This window comes from Octopus bimaculoides, chromosome 16 (genome assembly GCF_046866305.1).
Source record: "Octopus bimaculoides isolate indiv1 chromosome 16, ASM4686630v1, whole genome shotgun sequence".
Taxonomy (NCBI): domain Eukaryota; kingdom Metazoa; phylum Mollusca; class Cephalopoda; order Octopoda; family Octopodidae; genus Octopus; species Octopus bimaculoides.
Window position 1 is genome coordinate 48,966,999 of NC_142943.1, and position 25,013 is coordinate 48,992,011.

The 25,013-nt window shown below is 37.2% G+C and overlaps 2 protein-coding genes across 6 annotated transcripts in view; one reads left to right on the forward strand and one right to left on the reverse strand.

The window, feature by feature from the left end:
• The window catches only part of LOC149132385 (alanyl-tRNA editing protein Aarsd1-like), a 38,023-nt gene extending 36,249 nt beyond the window's left edge, over nucleotides 1-1,774 (reverse strand). Inside the window, exon 1 of the mRNA XM_089364878.1 lies at nucleotides 1,712-1,774. Coding sequence (XP_089221004.1) covers nucleotides 1,712-1,774 — 63 coding nt within the window. The remainder of the gene's footprint in view (nucleotides 1-1,711) is intronic.
• LOC106884137 (alanyl-tRNA editing protein Aarsd1) overlaps nucleotides 1-25,013 on the forward strand; it is a 426,316-nt gene that overhangs the window by 159,940 nt on the left and 241,363 nt on the right. The window contains exon 2 of one of the 5 annotated variants that reach the window (XM_089364773.1): nucleotides 20,923-21,056. The exons of the other annotated variants lie outside the window; for them this stretch is intronic. The gene's annotated coding sequence lies outside the window, so the exon portion shown is untranslated. The remainder of the gene's footprint in view (nucleotides 1-20,922; nucleotides 21,057-25,013) is intronic. 5 annotated transcript variants of the gene reach the window in all.

The window sequence follows — 25,013 nt, forward strand, 5'->3', positions numbered from 1 at the left end:
CTGTGTCTGGAAAGTCTTCGTTAGTCTTACTGACAAAGCAGCAATCTGCTATGGTTATAGACACACTTGTAGGAGAGACAGGATTAGCTATACACAAGTATTCCGTTTATGCTAGAAACTTACTATTTGAGATTAACACATTTATTACCATATTTTTTGCTGAAATTCACTGCCTTCTTTTCAATTAATTTTGAAAATGATGAAGAATTTAGTAAAATACTCTGTCAATATTAAGCTGGTGTTTGGAACATAAATCAAACTGGAATTTACTTAATTTACTTAACTTTAACCTTTTCGTTGCTGTATTTATTTTCAGATGCTCTGTGTTTCTTTCAATTAATTTTAAATATAACAAAGAATTTAGTAAAATAACTTAGTTATCATTAAGCTACAGTTAGGAACATAAATTGTGACTAAGGTTTGGTGGAAGATTTTAATTCAAAACTTATGAAAACAAGACATTTGTACTCAGAGCCAGAGCTGGTTTCAGCCAGGTTGGTATCAAAAGGGTTAAAGCAAGAAATTTGGATTAAAGAATTAAGAGCATCTTAGGTGAGTTACAAAACAAACAGGCTGATATAGTCATACAATATTTAACCCTTTTGGTACCAATCCAGCTGAAACCACCTCTGGTTCTGTAGTACAAAGGTCATGTTCTCAAAAGTTCTAAATTAAAATCTTCCACCAAACCTTAGTCACAATTTATGTTCCTAACACCAGCTTAATGATAGCTAAGTTATTTTACTAAATTCTTTTTTATTTTCAAAATATTTTGAAAATAGAGAAGAATTTAGTAAAGTAACATTGCCATAATTAAGCTGATGTTTGAAGTATAAATCAACATGAAATTTGGATGGGAAATTTTAATTTATATTGCTTTTAAACAGGAAGTTCATATCAAAGCACAGAGGGAAGTCTCTTGGGAATTGGTATCAAAATGGTTGAACTCTTGATGTCAACCTTCCTGAGATGGATTGTAAGAAAAGCAGATAATTTGCCTCCAGCTGCCATTGGATGGCACTTCTATTTTATCTTTCACTTGTTTCAGTCAGTGCAATGTGACCATGCTGGAGCATTGCCTTGAAGGGTTTTACTTGAATGAATCGCCCCCACCCCCACCCATCTGTGCTTATTTTTATTTAAGGCTGGTTCTTATTCTTTCCATCTTTTTTTGCTGAACCACTAAGTTACTGGGATGTAAACAAACCAACGCCATTTGTCAAGTAGAGATGGGCGACAAACACAAATATACATACATTTATATGGGTGCAGGAGTGGCTTTGTGGCTGTGTGGTACCTTGGGCAAGTGTCTTCTACTACAGCCTCGGGCTGACCAAAGCCTTGTGAGTGGATTTGGTAGACGGAAACTGAAAGAAGCCCATCATGTACATGTGTGTGTGTGTGTGTGTGTGTGTGTGTGTGTATTTGTGTGTCTGTGTTTGTCCCCCACCACTGCCTGACAACCAATGTTGGTGTGTTTACGCATCCGTAACTTAGCTGTTTGGCAGAAGAGACTGATAGAATGAGCACTAGGCTTCCAAAGATTAAGTCCTGGGGTTGATTAGTTTGACGAAAGGCAGTGCTTCAGCATGCCCACAATCAAGTGACTGAAACAATAAAAGAATATCTATATACAACAGGCTTCTTTCAGTTTCCATCTACTGAATCTCCTCACAAAGCTTTAGTAGCCATGGGCTATGGGAGAAGATACATGTCCAAGGTACATGTCCACAATAGGATTGAACCTGAGCCCACATGGTTTGGAAACAGGCATCTTGACCACACAGTCACATCTGTGCCTAACAGTATCTATCATCTCCCACAAAGGTCTTTTAAAGGAGATACATGACAAGCCCCTAAATAATAGAAGAGGAGAAACTTCAGAAATCCTTAATAAAAGGAGAAACATCAAAGTCAGGAATGGAGAAACACATGATGAAAGCAAGGAAAACTTATATTGCTGTGGAATGAAAATTTCCATTATAGACAAAGACCCACAGAGGAAAAGCCGAAAAATCAAAGAAACAATATGTGTTGTAGCGCTTGCAGATAACAACAGCACTGACAACAGCTGCCATTGTTGAAAGATAAAAATTTAAATAACATGAACTTGCAAAAATAATTGTACGTGCACCGTTGACTTAAGTGAATAAAGACATTATACTCTTTTGTTTAGAAATAATGGCTCCTATGTGGTTGGTTTAATAGCATGTAATATATATTAATAGCATCAATATTGCTGTTGTTTTTCTATCAAAATAGCAGATCATTAATTAAATTAGAGCTGACAGGGCAAAACTGATGACATTTTTAGAATCTGTGTCCTTGCTATACCCAAGAATAGATCAAACCTCAAAGGTAGCAAAATGTAAAGTGAAACTCGGGTTTCTAATTTCAGTGCATGAAGAATAAAGACACACAAGAATATAAAGGAATATTTAGGGAATGGATAGTGATATACAGGAATAAATAGGGATATTGTTGTTTTTTTGTTTGTTGCTGTTTTTTTTTTGTTTGTTTTCTTTGCTTGATTCAGTCACTGGACAGTGGTGATTTCTGGGGCATTTCCTTAAAGGGTTTTAGTCAAACAAATCAACCCCAGTATTCATTCTGTTGGTCACTTTTGCCAAACCACTAAGTTACAAGCATTTAAGTAAACCAACACTAGTTATCAAGAAGAGGGTGGGGACAGACACAAAAACATATACACATACATATACACAAATATACACACATATATTAATATATATATCATCATCAGCATCAGCAGCAGCAGCCTCGTTTAACGTCTGCTTTCCATGCTGGCATGGGTTAGATGGCTTATTTTCTTTCTTTTTACCACTTAATAGCCACCTCCGCTACCATTCTCTTATTGAACGTTTAGCTTCTATTGATATAAAAAATACAGTGATTGATAAATCACTGGTACTGCAAATAGTTGGCAGGCTAACTAAAAATTCATTATTAGCAACAGAAGCCATATTAGTTCAAAATAATATTCCATATATCATACTTAATGCAGATATACTGTAGAAAGCCACAATATCTAAACCTGTACTAAACAGTTTTCTCAACCCTTTCTCTGCTCTCTCCAGTTTTATATGAGAGTTGCAAGATAATGGTAAGACAGCAAGCTGGCAGAATCATTAGCAGACCAGGGAAAAATGCTTAGCAGTATTTCAGCTATCCTGATGTTCTGAGTTCAAATTCTGCCAAGGTCGACTTTGCTTTTCATCCTTTCAGGGTCATTAAAATAAGCACCAGTTGAGCACTGGGGTCGATGTAATTGACTTAACTACTCCTGAGTATGAATATAAAAATTGCTCCTTCTGCCTATCCATGCCAAGCCAGTATTGCAAAGTAGGTTTGTCAAACTGGTACACTCTCAAGCTCAAATCCACAGCCTACATATCAGACTGTGGTTAGTGAAAAGAACATGCTGAGGCATTCATTTTACAGTGGACTGAACAGGGACAACCCAATCCAACCCAAGATAGAGGTACCAATACTTTCGACATTAAATTAGTAACTGTATTGTAGTAAACACATACAAATGGTTCTAGATGTTGCTTGGCACTGCAGCATGGAAAATATATCATTTATCATTACCAATTCAACTTATTCTACAAACTATTTAAATAAAAGATTGGAAAATTTCTGCAGATACTGCCACAAAAATTAGCTTTAGTAAATTATAACAGAGTAATTGTACCCAACTGACTCACTTATTCTGACATTGCAACATCAGAAGGTTTTTATAGTAAATCAGATATTTACAATGTGCTCATTCGAGATGTTGTATTAACTACTTTGCATCACAGGATTATTATTATTGTACTATTCAATATTCGCTATCCCGATGCAATATTATATTTATGATAACATTCACCCTTACTCCTTATCTTATTTTATTTTATAATATACATAGTTCCTGCTTGTGCAAGATATTTTCTTATTTGATATAACACAAATTCTATTTCCAATATAGCTTACTTTTAACCCTGTCACTAAACACCAGTAATTTAGCCATAACATGTGAAATACTTCTTTATGAAGAGATCTTCTAGGAATTGCCTTTCTTGGAATGGAATTTAAAATAATGGAAAAGTCAGTTTAAACTAATATATTAAAATAAATATTCTCTCTATATATTGCACGTGCTTCACTTTGTTCATAATATTACTTTGAAGGTGACGAGCTGGCAGAAACGTTAGCATGCCAGGCAAAATGCTTAGCGGTATTTTGTCTGTCTTTACGTTCTGAGTTCAAATTCCACCAAGGTAGACTTTGCCTTTCATCCTTTCGGGGTTGATAAATTAAGTACCCCAAAATTTCAGGCCTTGTGCCTTGAGCAGAAAAACATAATATTACTTGAAAATATAAATACATGCACACACACACACACACACACACACGACTTTTACAGTGACTTCAAAATCTTGGTCTTGTTGCCTTCATCAAATAGTCTGAGAAAAGCAACTAAGTCAAGACTTTGAAGTCACTGTCAACCTTTTCCTTGTAAAAATAGAAAAATACAATTCTCTGCTTAAAGTTATCGGATGATACCTCAATTAATGTCTGTATCTCTAACTGCACATAAAAGCATGTTGTCTATTCACTAGTGGTTGGAAGGTGACTAAACTGAAGAAGTAATCATGGTCTTCCCACCTAGCCGGCAGGGTGGCTTCATTTGAAAGCTACAACAAAGTGAGGAAATAGGTCAATCAGGCTGTTCCATGGTGGCTGAGTGAAATCCAAGTGATCAGAGGCTGCTAAGGATCTCAGGTGCCCATAGGCCACTAAGGAATTGGTTAATGACCCTTGCATATGTACCTACAACTGCAGGGCTTTGGCAGGGAGAACTGGAATGGCCTGGCTAATGGAGAACAAAAGGGAAATATAATGCGATGTGCTAAGGCTCAGTGAAAGACGGACGGAAGTGTCATGTGAGTGGGAAAAGTAGAAGGTGTGAGAGCAACAGGAAGTAGAGGGCTCATCGTAAGCAAAGAACAGGCTGAAAATATTGTTTTCTGCTAACCATGTTCTCTACACATCAGAGTGCTAAATGTTCATCTCTAATGAAATGCCTCTCTGAAGATCATCCAGAATTATACTCAGACAAATTCTAGCAAAGATGATGAAACACAAGAACTCTGCCAAGATTTAGAGAAAGCACCAACTAACAAGTCCACTTACACCATAAAGGAAAAGGATTGCAGGAAAAGAAATATGTTGGAAAGTCTGAGTTGGGAAACAAAACTGGAAAAAAACAATGATTGGTTTCCATGACAGAAGCAAGAAGACTTTACATAAGAAACAGCCTATTCAGAGAGCAATCTGAAAGGAGAGGAATGTGGACAGCACCAAACACTCAGTGCAAGAATGAAATTGACCACACACTGGTCAACAAACAACACATACTGCAGGACATCTTGCTGATAGCACCATTCAACACTGGCAGCAACCATTGCTTGTTATAAGCAAAGAGTGTAACCAACGAAATCAGAGAGAAAAAGGCTCTGCACATCTTGATGAAGAATCAGCTTGTCAATACCTTCCATGTGATGCAGTTGCAAGATGCTCTCATCATTATATGCATGTGTGTGTGTGTGTGTGTGTGTATGCGCATATATATATAAGTCTGTCATACCGGCCATGATGAAATACCATAAGGTATAGAAAATATGAAATACCACAAGGTATAGAAAATATGAAATACCACAAGGTATAGAAAATACATATTCGCCTTTATATATTTAATCCTTTATATTGAACACTCAATATTTCATCTATTCAATAAGACATATTCCATATATTCAATAAGACATTCAATACTTTATTTCATAGTACCATCCATTTTTATTTTATATCATATATTGTATATTATATTATATATAGTATATTCCATATTCTATATCCCACATTGGTTTTGCAGGAATATAAATAAAACATAAAAAACAGACAGTGTTGGAACTCTTTTAAACAAAATAATATATATATACATATATTTTATTATCATTTGAGCAAATGCACAGAGAACTTTATATACATACATACATATATATATATATATATATATATATATATATATATATATATAGGCAAGTGAAATCAAATCAAAATCGCTGATGTGGCCGATGACAGTATTGTCTGATTGGCACTCGTACCAGTGGAACATTGACAGCACATCCAAGCATGATCGTTGCCAGGGCCACAGATTGGCTCCCATGCCGGTGGCACATAAAAAGCACCATTCGAGCGTGATCATTGCCAGCGTCACCTTACCGGTACATGAAAACAACATTCGAGCATGGTTGTTGCCAGTGCCGCCAGACTAGCTCCTGTGCAGGTAGCACATAAAAAACACCTTTTCAGCGTGGTCGCTGCCAGAACTGCCTGTCTGGACCTCATGCCGGTAGCATGTTAAAAGCACCCACTACACTCTCGGAGAGGTTGGTGTTCGGAAGAGCATCCAGCTGTAGAAACTTTGCCAGATCAGATAAAGCCTGGTGCAGCCTTCTGGCTCGCCAGTCCTCAGTCAAACAGTCCAACCCATGCCAACATGGAAAGCAGCTGTTAAATATATATATAGATAGATAGATAGATAGATGATGCTGATGATGATGATGTATGTGTATATATATATATATATATATATATATATATACATACACACACACATCATCATCATCATTGTCATCGTCATCATCATCACAAATCAAACTATTTGTAAGAATATTTTGAATTCTCAAGTGGCTGACAACTAAGCATTCATGTAACACAATCATTTACATTAAAAAACAAAATTTTTTTCTTTAAATAATGAGAATAATTTTTTTTTTCTACCCTCGTCATCATATATCAAAAAGACAAGTAGGCAGATATTTGATAGGATTATACAATAACATTCCGCTTATATCAAGAAGTTTGTATTGCTAATGTGCTTACTCAGAAATTTTGTTTATTTCTAACTAATTGCCGCTGTTTATGTAATTTCAGCTTAAAAAGAAAAAAAAAAAGATTTATAACTTATTCTACATTGTCTTGCTGAAATCTTTAGACAACCGAACATTTTACACAGTTGTATATCTCCTTCCTGGCATTCTAACAATGAGGGTTCAAGCTGATTCAACCAATGGAACAGCTTGCTTGTGGAATTAATGTGCAAGTGGTTGAGAGCACTCCACAGACACATGTTGTTGTTGTTGGCACTCCGTTGCTTACAACGTCGAGGGTTCCAGTTGATCTGATCAATGGAATAGCCTGCTCGTGAAATTAACGTGCAAATGGCTGAGCACTCCACAGACACATGTACCCATAACGTAATTCTTGGGGATATTCAGCGTGACACAGTGTGACAATGCTGACCCTTTGAATTACAGGCACCACAGAAACAGGAAGTAAGAGTGAGAGAAAGTTGTGGTGAAAGAGTACAGCAGGGTTCGCCACCATCCGCTGCCAGAGCCTCGTGGAACTTTGGGTGTTTTCGCTCAATAAACACTCACAACGCCCGGTCTGGGAATCGAAACCGCGATCCTATGACCGCGAGTCCGCTGCCCTAACCACTGGGCCATTGCGCCTCCACACAGACACATGTACCCTTAACATAATTCACAGGGAGGTTCAGTGTGACACAGAATGTAACAAGGCTGGCCCCTATGAAATACAGGTACCACTTATTTTTGCCAGCTGAGTGAACGGAGCAATGTGAAATGAAGTGTCTTGCTTAAGGACATACCACACCAGTGGGAATTCGAACTCACGACCTTACAATTTCTGGGCCAAATACTGTTAACCACTAAATTACATACCTACACACACACACATCACAACTGTCCGATGAACAGGTATGTGAAACTCTGAATAAAAGTCTTGTAATAATCTTGCAGCTTTAACAAAAGCATATTACTCTACCTTCGGTATTTGAGTACTATTTTGTCCACCTTGTTTTACATTCATTTGCTATATATATGTATGCGTGTATACATGTATGTGTGTATATAGATTCAGATGAATATGGTACTTAAATTGAGGCACCAGAATTTAGTATGGTATTATCCATACAATTTCAAAATAAGGTGATTAAAATCAAAATAAGCAACAAGGATATCCAGAGATAATGCAGTACAGTTGTTTCAAGCAACTCCATTTAATTGAACAATGCAACCATTACATCAATTTAAATGCAGAGCAATCCTCAGCTGCACAAAGATATAGAATTTAATTAAATTAAAACAGATGGACACATTAGTATAATTTTACTTAAAATCTCCAAGAAGTTAAGGAGATAGACAAAGAACATGCTGTCTTCACTTCAGCTTAGAAGCTACTAAGCTGAAGTGAAGGCAGCATGTTGTCAAGATCAGTTGTCAAGCGATGGTGGGGGGACAAACACACACACACACACACACATATATATATGGATATACAACGGGCTTCTTTCAGTTTCCGTCTACCAAATCCACTCACAAGGCTTTGGTCAGCCCGAGGCTATAGTAGAAGATACTTGCCCAAGGTGCCATGCAGTGGGACTGAATCCGGAACCATGTGGTTGGTAAGCAAGCTACTTACCACACAGCCATGCCCTCTCTCTCCCTCTCTCTCTCTTTCAGAGAGAGGCACAAGCACATACACCGACATATACACACACGGCAGTAACTTCTGCCTACCAAATTCAATCACAAAGCTTCATGATTCACCAGAAGCAATAAATTATAGGACTCAATACAAAAATGTAGAGCATTCTTTTATGAATTATAACTGAAAGGGTCTGATTTCCAATACTTAGAGTTGCTCATTTCTGCTCATTTCTGCTGGTAAACTGAGTCTGGTTTTCTTTTGAAGCATTCACTGTTTCAATATTTTTGGAAACACAAAATCAGAGTTTGAAGAAAATGCCTACTCTTATGTTTTTTTTGTTTAAAAACCACAAGAACCAGAAATGAGATCAAAGACATAAATTTGAAGCAGTGGTTTTTGCATGGGTTATTCGGAAAGGTTTTTAGACAAAAGGGCATAAAAATAAGCGTTTTATTCAAACTCCCATTTCATATTTCAAAGAAATATTCTGAGCGTGGACATTTCAAAACGAGAAGCAAGGATATCAGAAGCAAGTATATCTATTTATCCGTGCATGTGTGTGTGTGTGTGTGTGTGTGTGTGTGTGTATGTGCATCCATTTATATATACGTATGTATTGTGTTGTTGTTAAATTTAGCTGTGTGGTAAGAAGCTTGCTTACCAACCACATGGTTCCGGGTTCAGACCCACTGTATGGCTCCTTGGGAAATTTCTTCTACTATAGCCTCGGGCTGACCAAAGCCTTGTGAGTGGATGAAATTGAATTTCATCTATGCATAAACATGATGCACAGAATTGTCAGGTCACGCTCTAAGCACTGTTGGGACATTCCTACATGGCTTTTGTTAACCTTCCAAAATTATTGTTGTTAATCTTAATCAACACTTCTAACACTGAACATTCTTATTAACCTTTTAATTAGCTTTGATGAATACTTCTAGATATGTTCACTGTTGAAGAACAACTTTGTTAATCTTTAAACGTTTTCGTTAAAACAGGAACCTCTTTGTAAACCTTGAAAATCTCTGAACACATGTTTGAATTTCTTTCGTTTGCCATGAAACAACTCCATGAATAAAAGAAAAATCATCGTCATCATCATCTTCATAATTAGCAACAACTTTATTATCATCATTATCATCATCATCAATGACAGCTATAATAGCAGAAGTACCAACAGCAGCTGCTGCTGCTATGGCACCCATAATGGCAGAAATGAGAATATTGGTGATGATAGTGATGATGGATGATGTATAGTAGTAGTAGTAGTAGTAGTAGGAACAGCAAGATGACGATGGCAACACAGACGACGAGGAAAGCAAAAGTGGAGCTGCTGCCGCTAATGTTAACAGCAAAGATAACAATGACAACAAAGACATCAATGCTGGCAGTAGCTGTGATGATGACGATGACAATGATGTCGATGATGATGATGATGATGATGTCACTGTCTATGATAACAATGTTGATAGTGATGACGACAATGGTGGTGGTGGTGGTGGTGATGATGAAGACAACGATGATTGTGTCAATGATGATGGTGATGATGATGACGACGACGACGACGCCGACGACGACGATGATGATGATGACAATTCACTGAAGCAGACCAGTGTCCATTTGATTTCCTGCTTCTTTTTCTTCTTTTTCTTTTTTTTTTTTGTTGTGCTGCTTGTTTTGATCCCGCCATCCCCCTCACCTCGGCCCGCTCCCACACCCATTCACACCCACGCCCACCCCACACTCAGACACCAAACTGATTATATAAATTGGTTTGCTCTGTTCTAATCGCTATGAAATAAAATCTTCAAAGTAACTATCAGATAATTAATTACAAAACCAGATACAAATAATAATAATAATAATAATAATAATAATAATAATAATAATAACCGCAACAACAACAACAGTGACAATAATAATGATGATGATGATGATGATGATAATAATAATAATAATAATAATAATAATAATGATAATGATAATAATAATAATAATAATAATAATAATAATGATAACAACAATAGTGACAATAATAATAATAATAATAATAATAATAATAATAATAAATTAGTTACATTTGATATCTATTATATTACATTATTATATTATATCATTATTATTATCATATTTTATGTTGTTACATTGTATATGATATCAGGTTTAATATCTGTTGTGAAAACAATTTCTTTCAAAGAGAGAAAAGATTGAAGAGACTAACATGAAAATTCTGAAATTATTCACATGATAATATGGGAAAGGGTGGGCGCGGGGCAAATAAAAGCATGTGTGTGTGTGTGTGTGTGTGCACGCACGTGTGTGCGTGTGTTTGTGGATGTGCATTTGTGTGTATTAGAATATATATAGTCATACAATAAGAAATACATTCTACAAGAGGCAATACCATAAAGACATGGTATGTGTAGGGGAAGGTGCTTGCTTACCAACCACCTGGTTCCAGGATCAATCCCACTGCATGGCACCTTGCTCCTGGATTGACCAAAGCCTTGTGAGCAGATTTGATAGACAACATTGAAAGAATCTCATCGTGTGTGCATGCACACGCATATGTGCGTGTATGTGCATGCACACGCACATGCATGTGTGTGCGTGTGTGTGTTACTCTCTCCTTGCCTTGACATAATGTGATAGTTGTAAACAAGTGTCACCTTCATGCAAGCATTGTCCTTCATTTCCAATCTTCCATGAAAACATGTCCGGTCATGGGGAAGTATTACCTCACTTGGAAATAGGTGAGGGTTAGCAACAGGAAGGGCATCCGGCCATAGATAAAACCACAGCAGCAACAATAATCCAATCAAATAAAAAATAACGCCTCTACGTCACTCAAACCACTAGATATAGCAGCTAAAACTCCTTTGAATCACACCCTACTGTCATAGAAGAGGAAACATTGGATAACATAAACTTGGATTCTCTGGATGGATTCTGGCTGCATTGGCCTGCTCAATTTGGGTGAACCTAAGGTTAAATAAACAACAATACCACCACCACTACTACCCCTTATAACATAGCCCAATAATAACAATGCTTCTACCAGGGCTGTGGAGTCAGAGTCGTGAAGTCAGAGTCGTGAAGTCAGAGTCGTGGAGTCAAGAGTTGTGAAGTCAGAGACAGAGTCGTAGAGTCAGAGTCGGAGTTGGGGAGTCAGAGTCGTGGAGTTGGAGACATGGAGTTGTGAAGTTGGAGTCATGGTGTCAGAGTTGGGGTCAGAAACAATTATGGGGTAGCTGGAGTCAGAGTTGGCATCGGTAAAACTATACTAACCCCAACTCCCAATGTTTTTATTCTTTAATATAAACCAGTTCTAACATAGAGGCCTGCTCAAAGTACAAGTGTATGCATATGCAAAACTGCTAAAAATAGAAATACAAGATTTTGGACTAACAGACTGAAGAGTGGCACCTTGGAGACTCTGAGCCGAAATCTTTCAAATGCAAGACATCAACAGCACACTTGGTGGTCATGGCTCACTGGACAACAGATATGTCATTGCTATGAATGTCCATAAGTTATATTTCTCTCAAGGAACAGATGAAGTGTGTGAAATTAAACATTTCCATATAAAAATATACATTTGTTGGTGGTGGTGGTGGTGGTGATAGTAGTATGATGACAGTGGTGGTGGTGGTGGTGGTGGTGCTATCAATGATAATGGGTGTGGAGATGATTACAATGTTGATGAATCTGATGATGATAATGGCTACTATGATGATGATGATGATAATAACGGAGAATATGATGATGATGATGATGATGATGATGACCATGATAACTGATGATGATGATGACCATGATAACTGCTGATGATGATGATGGTGATGATGATTGTTGAAATGATAACAATAATGATGATATTCACTGTCATTTTCCTTTTGTTCTTGTTTTGTGTTTTTTTTCTTTCCATTTTCCCTAAATAGAGACTGTGTTATTCTCAAGAGACTTCATATCTCCATTTTACATCAATGTGTGTGTGTGTGTCTGCCAAAGCAATGAGGCTCACTCCAATGTGGTCACTCCCTTTGCTAGAAATAATAATCAAATCCCATCCACAGCAAAGGAAGGATAGACTAAATAATGATGTAGTCATAGATAGATTGGATTAAATACATCATTGTCATCATCATCATCATTTAATGTCTGCTTTCTATGCTGGCATGGGTTAGACGTTACATTACAATTTATTTCAAAATTGTTTAACATCTAAGACAGTGGTTTCCAAACCTGTCCCAGCTGCCAGCCCCTTGGTTCTGAAGCCACATTCCTAGTGCCACCACCCACCCCCATCCACCACCACTCAGCATCACAAACGTAGACCATTTTCTGCAGTAAATTCAAAACAACATTTCACAAATAAAAAAAACTTTACCTAATTAACCCTTTATTTGGTTAGCATTTTTTTTTACATTCATTGCCCCATTTTGGTCACCCTATAATCACACCATCTTTCTTCAACGCATCCCCCTTCCACCAGATCTTTCCACAGCCCCCAGTGGGAGCAATACTGTCTGCTTTGGGAACCACTGATCTAAGATTACATCTCTGAATTAGTTATTCTTTAACAGTTTCTATTTCCCTAAAAGCACAAAATAGGGAGTACTAAACAATCAACAACTGATGAGGTGTTATTGTCTTTTGGTATTTTGTTCTTTACTTTTCTCTCATGTGTTTATTTATTTCTCACTCTTTGTTGATGTCCTGTACTTATTGTGTATGTTTTGGTATTTTATCCTGTACTTATCTCTCTTGTTTACATATTTTCCAATTGCTGGGTATGTCCTGTACACAATGTGTATTTTTTATTCATATATATATATATATATATATATTTCGTTTTTGGATTTGGTTTGCAAGAAGACAATGCATCAGCTGGGCCAGGGATTGAAACCACAATCTTGCAACCATAAGTCCAACGCCCTAACCACTGAGCCACATGCCTTCAAGGCAGTGTCCCAGCATGGCTGCAGTCCAATGGCTGGAACAAGTAAAAGATAAAAGATTTGGCATCATAAATGCCAATTATATTCTATCTGAAATTCTTGCAATTTCTATCTCTACAATATAATTCCTTAATTACATTAGTATCATGTATAATAACCAGGGCTGTGGAATCGAACAAAAAACTTCGACTCGGACTGAGGGGGAGGGGCAAACCCTGCTGTATTCTTTCACCACAATTTTCTCTCACTCTTTCTTCCTGCTTCTGTTGTACCTGTATTTCAAAGGGCCAGCCTTGTCACACTCTGTGTCACACTGAATCTCCCCCAAGAACTACATTAAGGGTACACGTGTCTGTGGAGTGCTCAGCCACTTGCACATTAATTTCACGAGCAGGCTGTTCTGTTGATCGGATCAACTGGAACCCTCGTCATCGTAACTGGCAGAATGCCTTATTTGTGCAGATTCAGGTATGTAAGAGTTGGATGTTTAAATTTGTGTGTCTCTACATGTATATGTAAGTACATAAGTGTGTGTATGTGTGTACATATATATATATATATATATATATGTGCGTATATGTGTATTTGTGAAAATGTGTGTACTTACATTGCCTATATATATGTATATGTGTGTATGCATGTATGAATTTATGCACATGTGTGCTTGTGTATATTTGGTTGTTAATACTGACTACATGTGAGACAGTATGTCAGTCCGTCTGTGTTTCTAAGAGTAAATGTACTTATGAATGTAGCTATATGACCTGATGCATGTATTTATGCATGCACGGGTGCATGTAAGAGTCCAGATGTGTGTGTGTGTGTACGTGTGTCTATACATGTATTTATGTCTGTGTGCCTCTATCTGTGAAACAGAACATATTTTTATATGCCTGTGTGTGTCTGTCTAAGATTGAATGAGTTTATACATGTGTGTATGTATATATATATATATATATATATATATATATATATATACATACATATATATATATATATATATATATATATATATACACACACACATATATGTACATATACAGATATACACGCACATATATATATATACATATCTATACATACATATATATATATACACACATATACATACACACACATATATATATACACACACATGCAAGTATATACACATATACACACACGCACACACATACACACACACATGTATGCCTGTATATGTGTAGGTGCGTGCATGTGTAAGTGCCTCTGTGTGTGTGTGTGTGTGTGTGTGTGTGTGTGTGTGTGTGTGTGTGCACAAATATCAATTTAGGCGTGATTTCCCATGAGAAATGCACACATAGGTAATGCAGGCCAGCACCGGTATTGCGATTTGTAACGGCATTTGTTGTAAAATGAAACTAAGTAATTAAGGACAACCATCTAAGCTAGACAACAACAACAACAACAGCAACAACAACAACAACAGCAACAGCAACAAGGTGAAGATGTGCCTTGTGATTGATGAGACTCTCATAACTCAGCGCTGTTACTTTGGATAGCTTTAAGTAGCTTGCAAACTGTCAAACTGTTTCTAAATGAATTCCTGTAAGGATGCTGCTAAATTTGGAAGATGTGGTGGAGGCTACGTTTTTTGGGGAGTTTTGTTGTTTTTTTTTTGGTTTTTTTTTTTGTGGGATTTTTTTTTTCTTTTCTGAAGAAAACCATTCAACAAAAATGTATGGAAGAACTTCTGTGTTTTGTTTTTAATGGTCATAGTGAAAGAAAGATCTTTGAAGAAAACATTGTCAGTCTGTCAATCTGTTTGTTTGTCTCTTTGTGTGAGTGTGTGTGTGTATGTGTGTGTGTGTGTGCATGGGTATGTAGCATGTATGTATATGTGCCGCCTGACTGGCTCCCGTGCTGGTGGCATGTAAAAAGCACCATCCGAACATGGTCGTTGCCAGTACCGCCTGAATGGCCCTTGTGCCAGTAGCACATAAAATGCACCATTCGAACATGGTCAACGCCGGTACTGCCTGAATGATCCTCATGTAGGGGGCAAGTAAAAAGCACCCACTACACTCTCGGAGTGGTTAGCGTTAGAAAGGGCATCCAGCTGTAGAAACTTTGCCAGATCGGATTGGAGCTTGGTGCAACTTTCTGGCTTGCCAGCCCTCAGTCAAACCGCCCAACCCATGCCAGCATAGAAAGTGGACCTTAAATGACAATGATGATGATGATTATTATATATACATAGTGTGAGTGTCCATAGGTATGTAGTGTGTATGTAGATATATATATAGTGTAGATATATATATATATAGATTCATTTAACGTCCATCTTCCATGCTAGCATGAGGTAGATGGTTTAACAGGAGCTGGCAAGCCAGAAGACTGCACCAAGCTCCACTTTCTGCTTTGGCATAATTTGTATGGCTGAATACCTTTCCTAGCACCAACCACTTTACAGAGTTGACTGGGTGCTTTCTACATGGCACCAACACCAGCAAAGTCTGCTTTGACATGGTTTGTATGGCTGGATGCCTTTCTCAATGCCAATGGGCTGAAAAGAATATTTTCCCCTTCCATTTATTAGGTTGGGTTAAAAGCAGAAGCTGTGCTCATGGCCTTCACAGATCCGCCAAGACCACTAAGATCACTCAAATCCTTAGTTGTGCATATAGACATCATCATCATCATCGTTTAACATCTGCTTTCCATGATGGCATGGGTTGGACAGTTTGACTGAGGATTGATGAGCCAGAGGCTGCACCTGGCTCAATCTGATCTGGCAAAGTTTCTACAGCTGGATGCCCTTCCTAATGCCAACCACTCCGAGAGTGTAGTGGGTGCTTTTACGTGACACTGGCACGAGGACCAGTCGGGTGGTTCTGGCAGCGACCATGCTCAAAAGGTGTTTTTTATGTGCTACCTGCACAGGAGCCAGTCTGGCGGCACTGGCAACGAGCACATTCAATATTGATAATTCAGTCTTCTTTAGTGAAAACAAACCTAATGATGACTTTAATTCAGTGAAAAGTCAAAGAAATTCACATTGAGTAGTAAAGTGTTGAAGAATTTTCACTGTTGCATAGTTGAGTTGACTAAGTCAGTGAGCTGGCGTAATCATTAGCAAGCCTGACAAAATGGTTAGCAGCGTTTCTTCTAGCTCTTTACATCCTGATTTCAAATCCCGCCAAGGTCAACTTTGACTTTCGTGGTAGAGAGAATAAATTGGCAATCAAATACAAGGGGTTGATGTAATCAACTGGTCCCCTCCCTTCAAAATTGCTGGCCTTGGATCCTGCAACAGAACAGCGTCCCACTCAGGAGGAATGTTAGGAACTTGGTCACTTACACTTCATGGAAACCGAGTAGCCAGCTTTATGATTTGATCGTAACAAAAGTCATTCGAAACCTGATTTGATAAGATAGCCATTCAAAGGCATAGATCTTTTGAAAAAGTCATGCTCACTGCTCAAACAATTGGTTGGTACACCAATTCCACTCAGTCAGCAACGTGATTATTCTCTCATTGAAGATACAAGCCAACCTGCTGTGAAGCCGTTCAATCCATTTTTGTGATAATCAAATAAATCCATAATGCATAGTAAGTAAGTGAATAAGTAAGCAATAGTAATTAATTAATTGGTTTAGCTGAGTAAATTGAGAGAATGAGTAATAGAGATAATTTAGTATCAGGAGTAGGTTCAAATCCTCAGATGTCTGTTATAACTATGTATTGTGGTCACCAATGTTAATCCAAGAGGCATACCAAAATTATTCTGAAGATGAAAACAGCATCATCATCATCATCATCATCATCATCGTTTAACATCCGCTTTCCATGCTAGCATGGGTTGGACGATTTGACTGAGGACTGGTGAACCAGATGGCTACACCAGGCTCCAATCTGATCTGGCAGAGTTTCTACAGCTGGATGCCATTCCTAATGCCAGCCACTCCGAGAGTATAGTGAGTGCTTTTACGTGCCACCAGCACGAAGATCAGTCAGGAGGTACGATTTCACTTTCGCTTGCCCCAACAGGTCTTCGCAAACTGAGTTTAGTGTTTTCAAGCTTTAACACGAGACCAGCAGATCTGTGGGGAAGGGACAAAATGATTACATTGACCCCAGTACTTGACTGGTACTTTATTTTACTGACCCCCAAAAAGATGATAGGCAAAGTCAACCTTGGCGGAATTTGAACTCAGAACATAAAGATAGATGTAGCTTTAAATTTCAGTACAATCCCCCTGCAATCTTAGAGGTAAAGTTGACCTCGGTGGGGATTGAACTCAGAATGTAAAGAGCTGGACGAAATGCTGCTGAGCATTTCATCCAACACGTTAACAATTCTGACAGCTTGCCGCCTATGAGTATAAATTAATAATAGAACCAATTATTCTGAATACTAATCCCACCACAAAAGATAAATCATATTAATAACAATTTCTTTGTCAGCTTCCGAATCTCCTTCAAGATCTGCAATGGCATTGTACAACTCGTTAAATTCCAACAAGGATTAGGATATTTTAGTATTGCTGGTAGCATGGAAAGCACTGGAGAGTGAATATTAGCAGCAATAGCAGTTGGAGAAACTGAAGATGTTGCTATGTTAGAAACATGAACAGCAGAGAATCACATGACCAAATGACAGCTACATAAGAAATGGAGGAGTTGCTCTATTGATTAGATTATTTGCTTCAGAAAAGCTACTGACATGGCCGTGTGGTTGAGAAGTTTGCTTCTAAACATAGTTTTTTTTTGGGGGGGGGGGTTCAATTCCACTGTAAGGTACCTTGGGTAAATATTTTGTATCATAGGAACAGGATTGGCTGTGTGGTAAGTAGCTTGCTTACCAACCACATGGTTCCGGGTTCAGTCCCACTGCATGGCACCTTGGGCAGGTGTCTTCTACTATAGCCTCGGGTTGACCAAAGCCTGTGAGTGGATTTGGTAGACGGAAACTGAAAGAAGCCCGTTGTATATATATGTATGCATATATGTATGTGTGTGTATATGTTTGTGTGTCTGTCTGTGTCCCCCCCCCATCACTTGACAACTGATGCTGGTGTGTTTACATCCCCGTAAGCAGTTCAGTAAAAGTGATACGATAGAATAAGTACTAGGCCTACAAAGAATAAGTCCTGGGGTCGATTTGCTTGACTAAAGGTGGTGCTCCAGCATGGCTGTAGTCAAATGACTGAAACAAGTAATAAAATAAAAGAATATAGCTTCAGGACAACCAAAACCATCCTCTTTGAGAGATCAGCACTTCCTTATGGAGCTGTTGGCATCCATCTACATCACATGACCAAACCAGTACAGTATTCTCTCTTGCACGCAGCATATAATTATTCATTTCCAATATTCTGCAAGAATATACACGGTAATGAGAGAATATTCCCTTGTTTGGAAACAGGTGAGGGTTGATGACAGGAACAGCTTCTAGTTGTAGAAAATCTGCTTCAATAAACTCCATCTGACCCATACAAGCATGGAAAAGTAATTGCCGCATTCTCAGCACTTTGCGTGTTCCCCAAGCTGGAATGGAATCTTTTCCAGGCCACTCAACAATACAGTAAGTTACCATTACAATGATTTGGGTCATGTGATACAAGGGATGCCTTTAAAACTGATTTTCCCACTGTATAGGTGCAGATTCGGCTGTGTGGTAAGAAGTTTGCTTCCCAACCATATCATAGGTTTCCACACAGTTTCTTTCAACTAAATCCATTCACAAGACTTTGGTTGGCCCAAGGTTATAGTAGAAGACAGTTGCCGAAGGTGCTATGCAGTGGGGATGAACTAGAAACCATATAGTTGGGAAGCAAGCTTCTTACCATACAGCCATGCCTGTACTGTGGAAGGAAGTGTCTTGTCTATTTGCTGCATTCTCCAGTTTATTTTTTTGCTTTTGTTTTGTTTGTTACTGGAAGAAAGGGCTCAGTTATGTCTCCAAATAGGTTTTATGATGAGCCTGATCTAATCCTTTTGAAATACATTTATTCCAAGGAAATCTATAAAGGATACATGATAAATGAATTTAGTTGGATTAATTGATACATTGGCTCCTTTTAGTCGAGCAATAATTGCATTTTCTCGAGTCTTCAATTCATTTTGGGCTGCTGGAAAGACGAGGATGTAATCCTGATAAATAATTAATAATATATCATTAAATCTCTTCCAATAAAGATTCCAGGCAACATTGGAAAATGGAACTGCTATTTTTGTGAAGCATAAAATATTTCCGTATTACAACTTGGTTGTACTACTGCAGCCTGACTACATCGTTTTAGTCAACAAAGTTAATTCAGTCTGAGGTGGTCATGTTAACTTGTATTTTTTGTCTTTTACTTGTTTCATTCATTGGACTGCAGCCAGGCTGGAGCAGTGCTTTGAAGATCGCCACTGGTACTTCTTTTTTAAGTTTGGTACTCATCCAGCCAGCCTCTTTTGCCAAACCACTAAGTTATAGGGATGTAAACACACCAACACCAATTGTCAAGCAAAGGTGAAGGGACACACACACACACACACACACATGACAAGTTTCTACACAATTTGCATCCACCAAATCCATTCACATGGCATTGGTCAACCCAGTGCTACAGTTCAAGACATTCACCTAAGGTGCTGTGCAGTGGGACTGAACCAAAAACTGTGTGGTTGAAAAGCAAGCTTCTGAACCACACAGCCACATCAACCCCATTACTTTTTCTTTATGTCGTGTACTTATTCTACCAGTCTTTTGCTGAACCACTAAATTACAGGGGATGCAAACAAACCATCCAAATATCAAGTGGTGGTGAGGAGACAAAGACAGACAAACTCTCTCTCACACACACACATACACAGGCTTCCACACAGTTTCCCATCTACCAAATCCAAGGCATTAGTTAACCCAAGATAGTTGCCCATGGTGCTGTATAGTAAAGTTGAACCTGAAACCAAGTGGTTAGGAAGCAAACTTCTTAACTCAGATGGAATTTGATATATCAGATTTTTCTATGGCTGGATACCCTTCTTGTTGCCAAACCTCACCTGTTTCCAGGGAAGGCTGTACACACACACACACATATAGCAGGCTTCTTGTATCAATCAAATCTTCTCACAAGGTTTTGGTTAGCCTGGGGTTATAAGGGAAGACACTTGCCTCGGGTGCTGCACAGTACAACTGACCCAAAGACCTCATTGTTGAGAAGCAAGCTTCTTAACCACACAGCCATGCCTGCTTCTAAGGCACACCAGTGCCTTAGATATGTTACAAACTGTTGTATATGGTAAATCAGAAAACTCTTATCTTACTGGAGAACCAGCTGATGGGGGTCAGTGATTGATGTCCTGTCACTAATTCCTCACTATAACCATGGTTCGGGCACTTAACTCTCAACTGTTTAGTCCAACAAGCCCTAGGGAGACACCCCAAGATGAGGTATGTCAGCCAATGAGATCAGTAGTAATAACCTAAAACAGATCAAGTACTTCATTTGAATGCACATGAATGTGCAATTCCTACCAAGGGAAAAGCTAGTCATGATAAACCAACAGTTAACTCAAAGGAATATTTATCTTTCATCAGCTTAACACTATGGAAGCCTAAGATGAGCAATGAGCCAATAGGGAGAAGATAGATTCAGAGTTGCTTTTTAGCCATCTGTCTCCAAACATGATTTATTCGCAAGCTTGTAATAGACTTCATTCTAATAAACATATAGAAATGTGAGACATCCTGTTATTTTAAGCTTCCATTATTGTATGTATTATCCAGGAACAAAGCTTTTAGATAAGCTTCTTTTAGCTTCCATACCTTTCTCCTGTTGAGTATTTTGCATTGTATCACAACCCAGATTCCATACTTCCCTCCACACACACACACACACATACACATACACACACAAAAGCCTTTACCCATTATCTGCTTTCTACTTTCCTTTACTATGGGCAATGTTATCTCATAAATCACCAGTTTATGTTGTGAAACACACTGTTCACCAGTAATTAAACCTGCGTTTATCACCATTCACTTATTATGTTTTGTTGGTTGTATAAATCAACTTGCTTTTATTTTCATTCACTGATTCTTTATATACACACACACACACATATATATATATATATATATATATATATATATATATATTATACACATATATTTGTGTGTATCAATGTATGTCCTTTTGTTGTTTATTTATTGTTTTGTTTTTATTAAGTTAATGTTTTAAATAAGTAGATAACTTGCATCACTGAACTCCAGAAGCCTAATAATATCCTCATTTATGGTTTTTATGATGATATCACCAACTTACACATGCTCCAGAACCCATTCAAGTGTTTCCTAATGTGACTGACTACTGAAATCTCTCCCCCTAATACTAATGCCTTTGTCATCATCAATCTTTGCTTGTTCGTTCTTTTATTGTTGTTGTTTATATATATACATATATGTATATCTATACAAAAATATATATGTAATGTATCATACTACATATGAGTAACATCTTCTTCATTTATTTGTATTTGTATTATTTTTCATTTCATCAACTTACAGCTTAGTCATCATCTATCTGTCTACAAATAAGCTTGTCCAGCAAACAATACACTTAAAAACTACAGCTATCGATTTATGAAGACATTGATCTTCCCAGATTATATCTACATCATTGATTGATTGACTGAACACTGTTTTGTTTTATGCATATATATATATATATATATATATATATATATATATATATGTATATATTGAAAAAAAAGTCGTCAGAATTTTGGAATAACTTCTTTCATTTATTGTATACATATATTAGCGCTTTCGTTCGTCTTTCGAACTTTTCAAATATAACTGAAGATACAGAAATCTAGCTTATTTATATAAAAACAGATGTTTTTGGGGGTTTTGTTTATAACAGAACATTGTTTTGTTTTTTTGGGTGAGGCTTTGGAGACAATGGAAGATGTATAAGCAAATAGATAGATAGATAGGCAGATAGAGAGATAGATAGATAGACTGATAGTCAGACAGATAGAGAGATGGATGTGGTAAAAGAGAGAGAGAGAAGGGCCATTGTACTGAATATATGTATACATATATATATATATATATATATATATATATGCGAGTAAAAATACATACAAAAAAAGGGGGTCTTTTTTTTTGGGGGGGGGGTTGTATGATTGTGTATAGAGGAATATATTATTTTGTTTAAAAGAGTTCCAACACTGTCTGTTTTTTATGTTTTATTTATATTCCTGCGAAACCAATGTGGGATATAGAATATGGAATATACAATATATATATATATATATATATATATATATATAGAGAGAGAGAGAGAGAGATAGATAGATAGATAGATACAAGCATAGCTATAGGTGCAAGCATGACTGTGTGATTTCCACTGTGTGGCACCCTAAGCAAGTCTGTTATGGGAACAGTGTACAAGCGTGTCATAATTTATGATTATTATTTTTATTCTTACCTCTCCCTTAGCGAAGGAGGAGGCATTGTTTCCAGTCGTATTTGTTTGTTTGTCTGTGGACAAGATATCTCAGGAACCGCTGGATGGATTCAGTTAAACTTTCGAGGATGTTTGGCATAATGACTGGCACAAACTGATTAGATTTTGGGATCAATCCAGTATTGGACAAGGATTCTGTGTTATTTTTCCTGTTTTTTTTTACTTAATTTTTGAGAGCAGTTGGGTTCATTTTTGGTATTCTCATTTGTGAGAGCAGTTGAGTTTATTTCAGATATTCTCATTTTAAAAATCATCTCTGGCTAATCATTGAGAGGATGTTAGTGTTGCCTTGGTGGAGATTTGCACTCTCTGACTGCTCTTATTATTATTATTATTATTATTATTATCATTATTATTATTATTACTACTACTACTACTACTATTAAGGCAGTGAGCAGGCAGAATCATCAGTATGCCAGAGAAAATGCTTAGTTGCATTTTGTCTGTCTTTAAGTTCTGAGTTCAAATTCCGCTGAGATCAACTTTGCCTTTCATCCTTTCAGGGTTGATAAATTAAGTACCAGTTGCATACTGAGGAATGATCTTATCGAGTGGCCCCCTCCCCAAAAAATTTCGGGCTTTGTGCCTAGATTAGAAAAGATTATTATTATTATTATTATTATTATTATTTCATCATATTTCTGACCTTATATTCTTTTCTCTTTTACTTGTTTCAGTCATTTGACTGCGGCCATGCTGGAGCACCGCCTTTAGTCGAGCAAATCGACCCCAGGACTTATTCTTTGTAAGCCTAGTACTTATTCTATCAATCTCTTTTTGCCGAACCGCTAAGTTATGGGGACGTAAACACACCAGCATCAGTTGTCAAGCGATGTTGGGGGGACAGACACAAACACAAACACACACATACATACATATATATATATATATATATATATATATACACGACGGGCTTCTTTCAGTTTCCGTCTACCAAATCCACTCACAAGGTTTTGGTCGGCCCTTGGTAAGCAAGCTACTTACCACACAGCCACTCCTACGCCTTTGTGTCGATTTGTTTTTTAAACTGGAAACTGAGACCAAAATGTATTTATTTTTATCATTAGAAAGGAAAATCTCCCTACCACTTCGGTTTCGAACCTTTTTCATTTCGAGCTCAGTTATTTTCCAATAAACAGTGATTCCTACACACAATCAGCTCTCTTCTTCCTTTACTCCGCCATCATAAACTTGTCCAACTATGCTCCAACCCAACCAAATTAAAAGCATTATTCAGCATAACAATTTGCATTGACACCAGGGACAAGCATAATATAATAAAATTCAAAATAGTAACAATTAATATCGCAATTTATTCCAAATCCAATTAAAACTTTTTAGTTTAATTAATTTAATAAAAATCAATGAAAATTCATAGCTTTTCAAATATGATAGTTCTTTAGCAATGGTATTGCATATCACATTTTGTAATAACAACGTTCTGTGTGTATTTCCATTGCAATCAATGAAATAAATGTAATACAATAATACAGTTTGCTGTACTTCACTGTCACACCATGTCATATTATACCATGCTATATCTCAGTATCCAGGCCAATAAGGGAGCCTCTATCTCAATGACCCTCAACTGTTTTTTTAGCCTACTGGCCCCTTTGGTTCCTATTTTATTCAGACAGACTTTCATAACCATTCAACATTTAACAAAATCCTATTTATAAATAGGATATATTATTTATACAGGGTTGGCCAAAAGTCACCTGACAGTAAATCAAAACAATTTAGTTCCAAGATTTATTTGTTTAAAAACTGAATGAATTTAATAAAAGCATCTAAATATGAAACATCATTAAAATTATTCAGTTCTATATTTAAGAGATGAGGAATTATGTACATTATTTACAGTATTTACATTTGTTTGTTGAGGACAAACATCTGCCGCATGTAAATAATGTAAATAAAACAAGTACCAGTTGAGTACTGGGGTTGATGCAATCAATTTATCCCCTCCCTTGAAATTGGCCTTGTGCC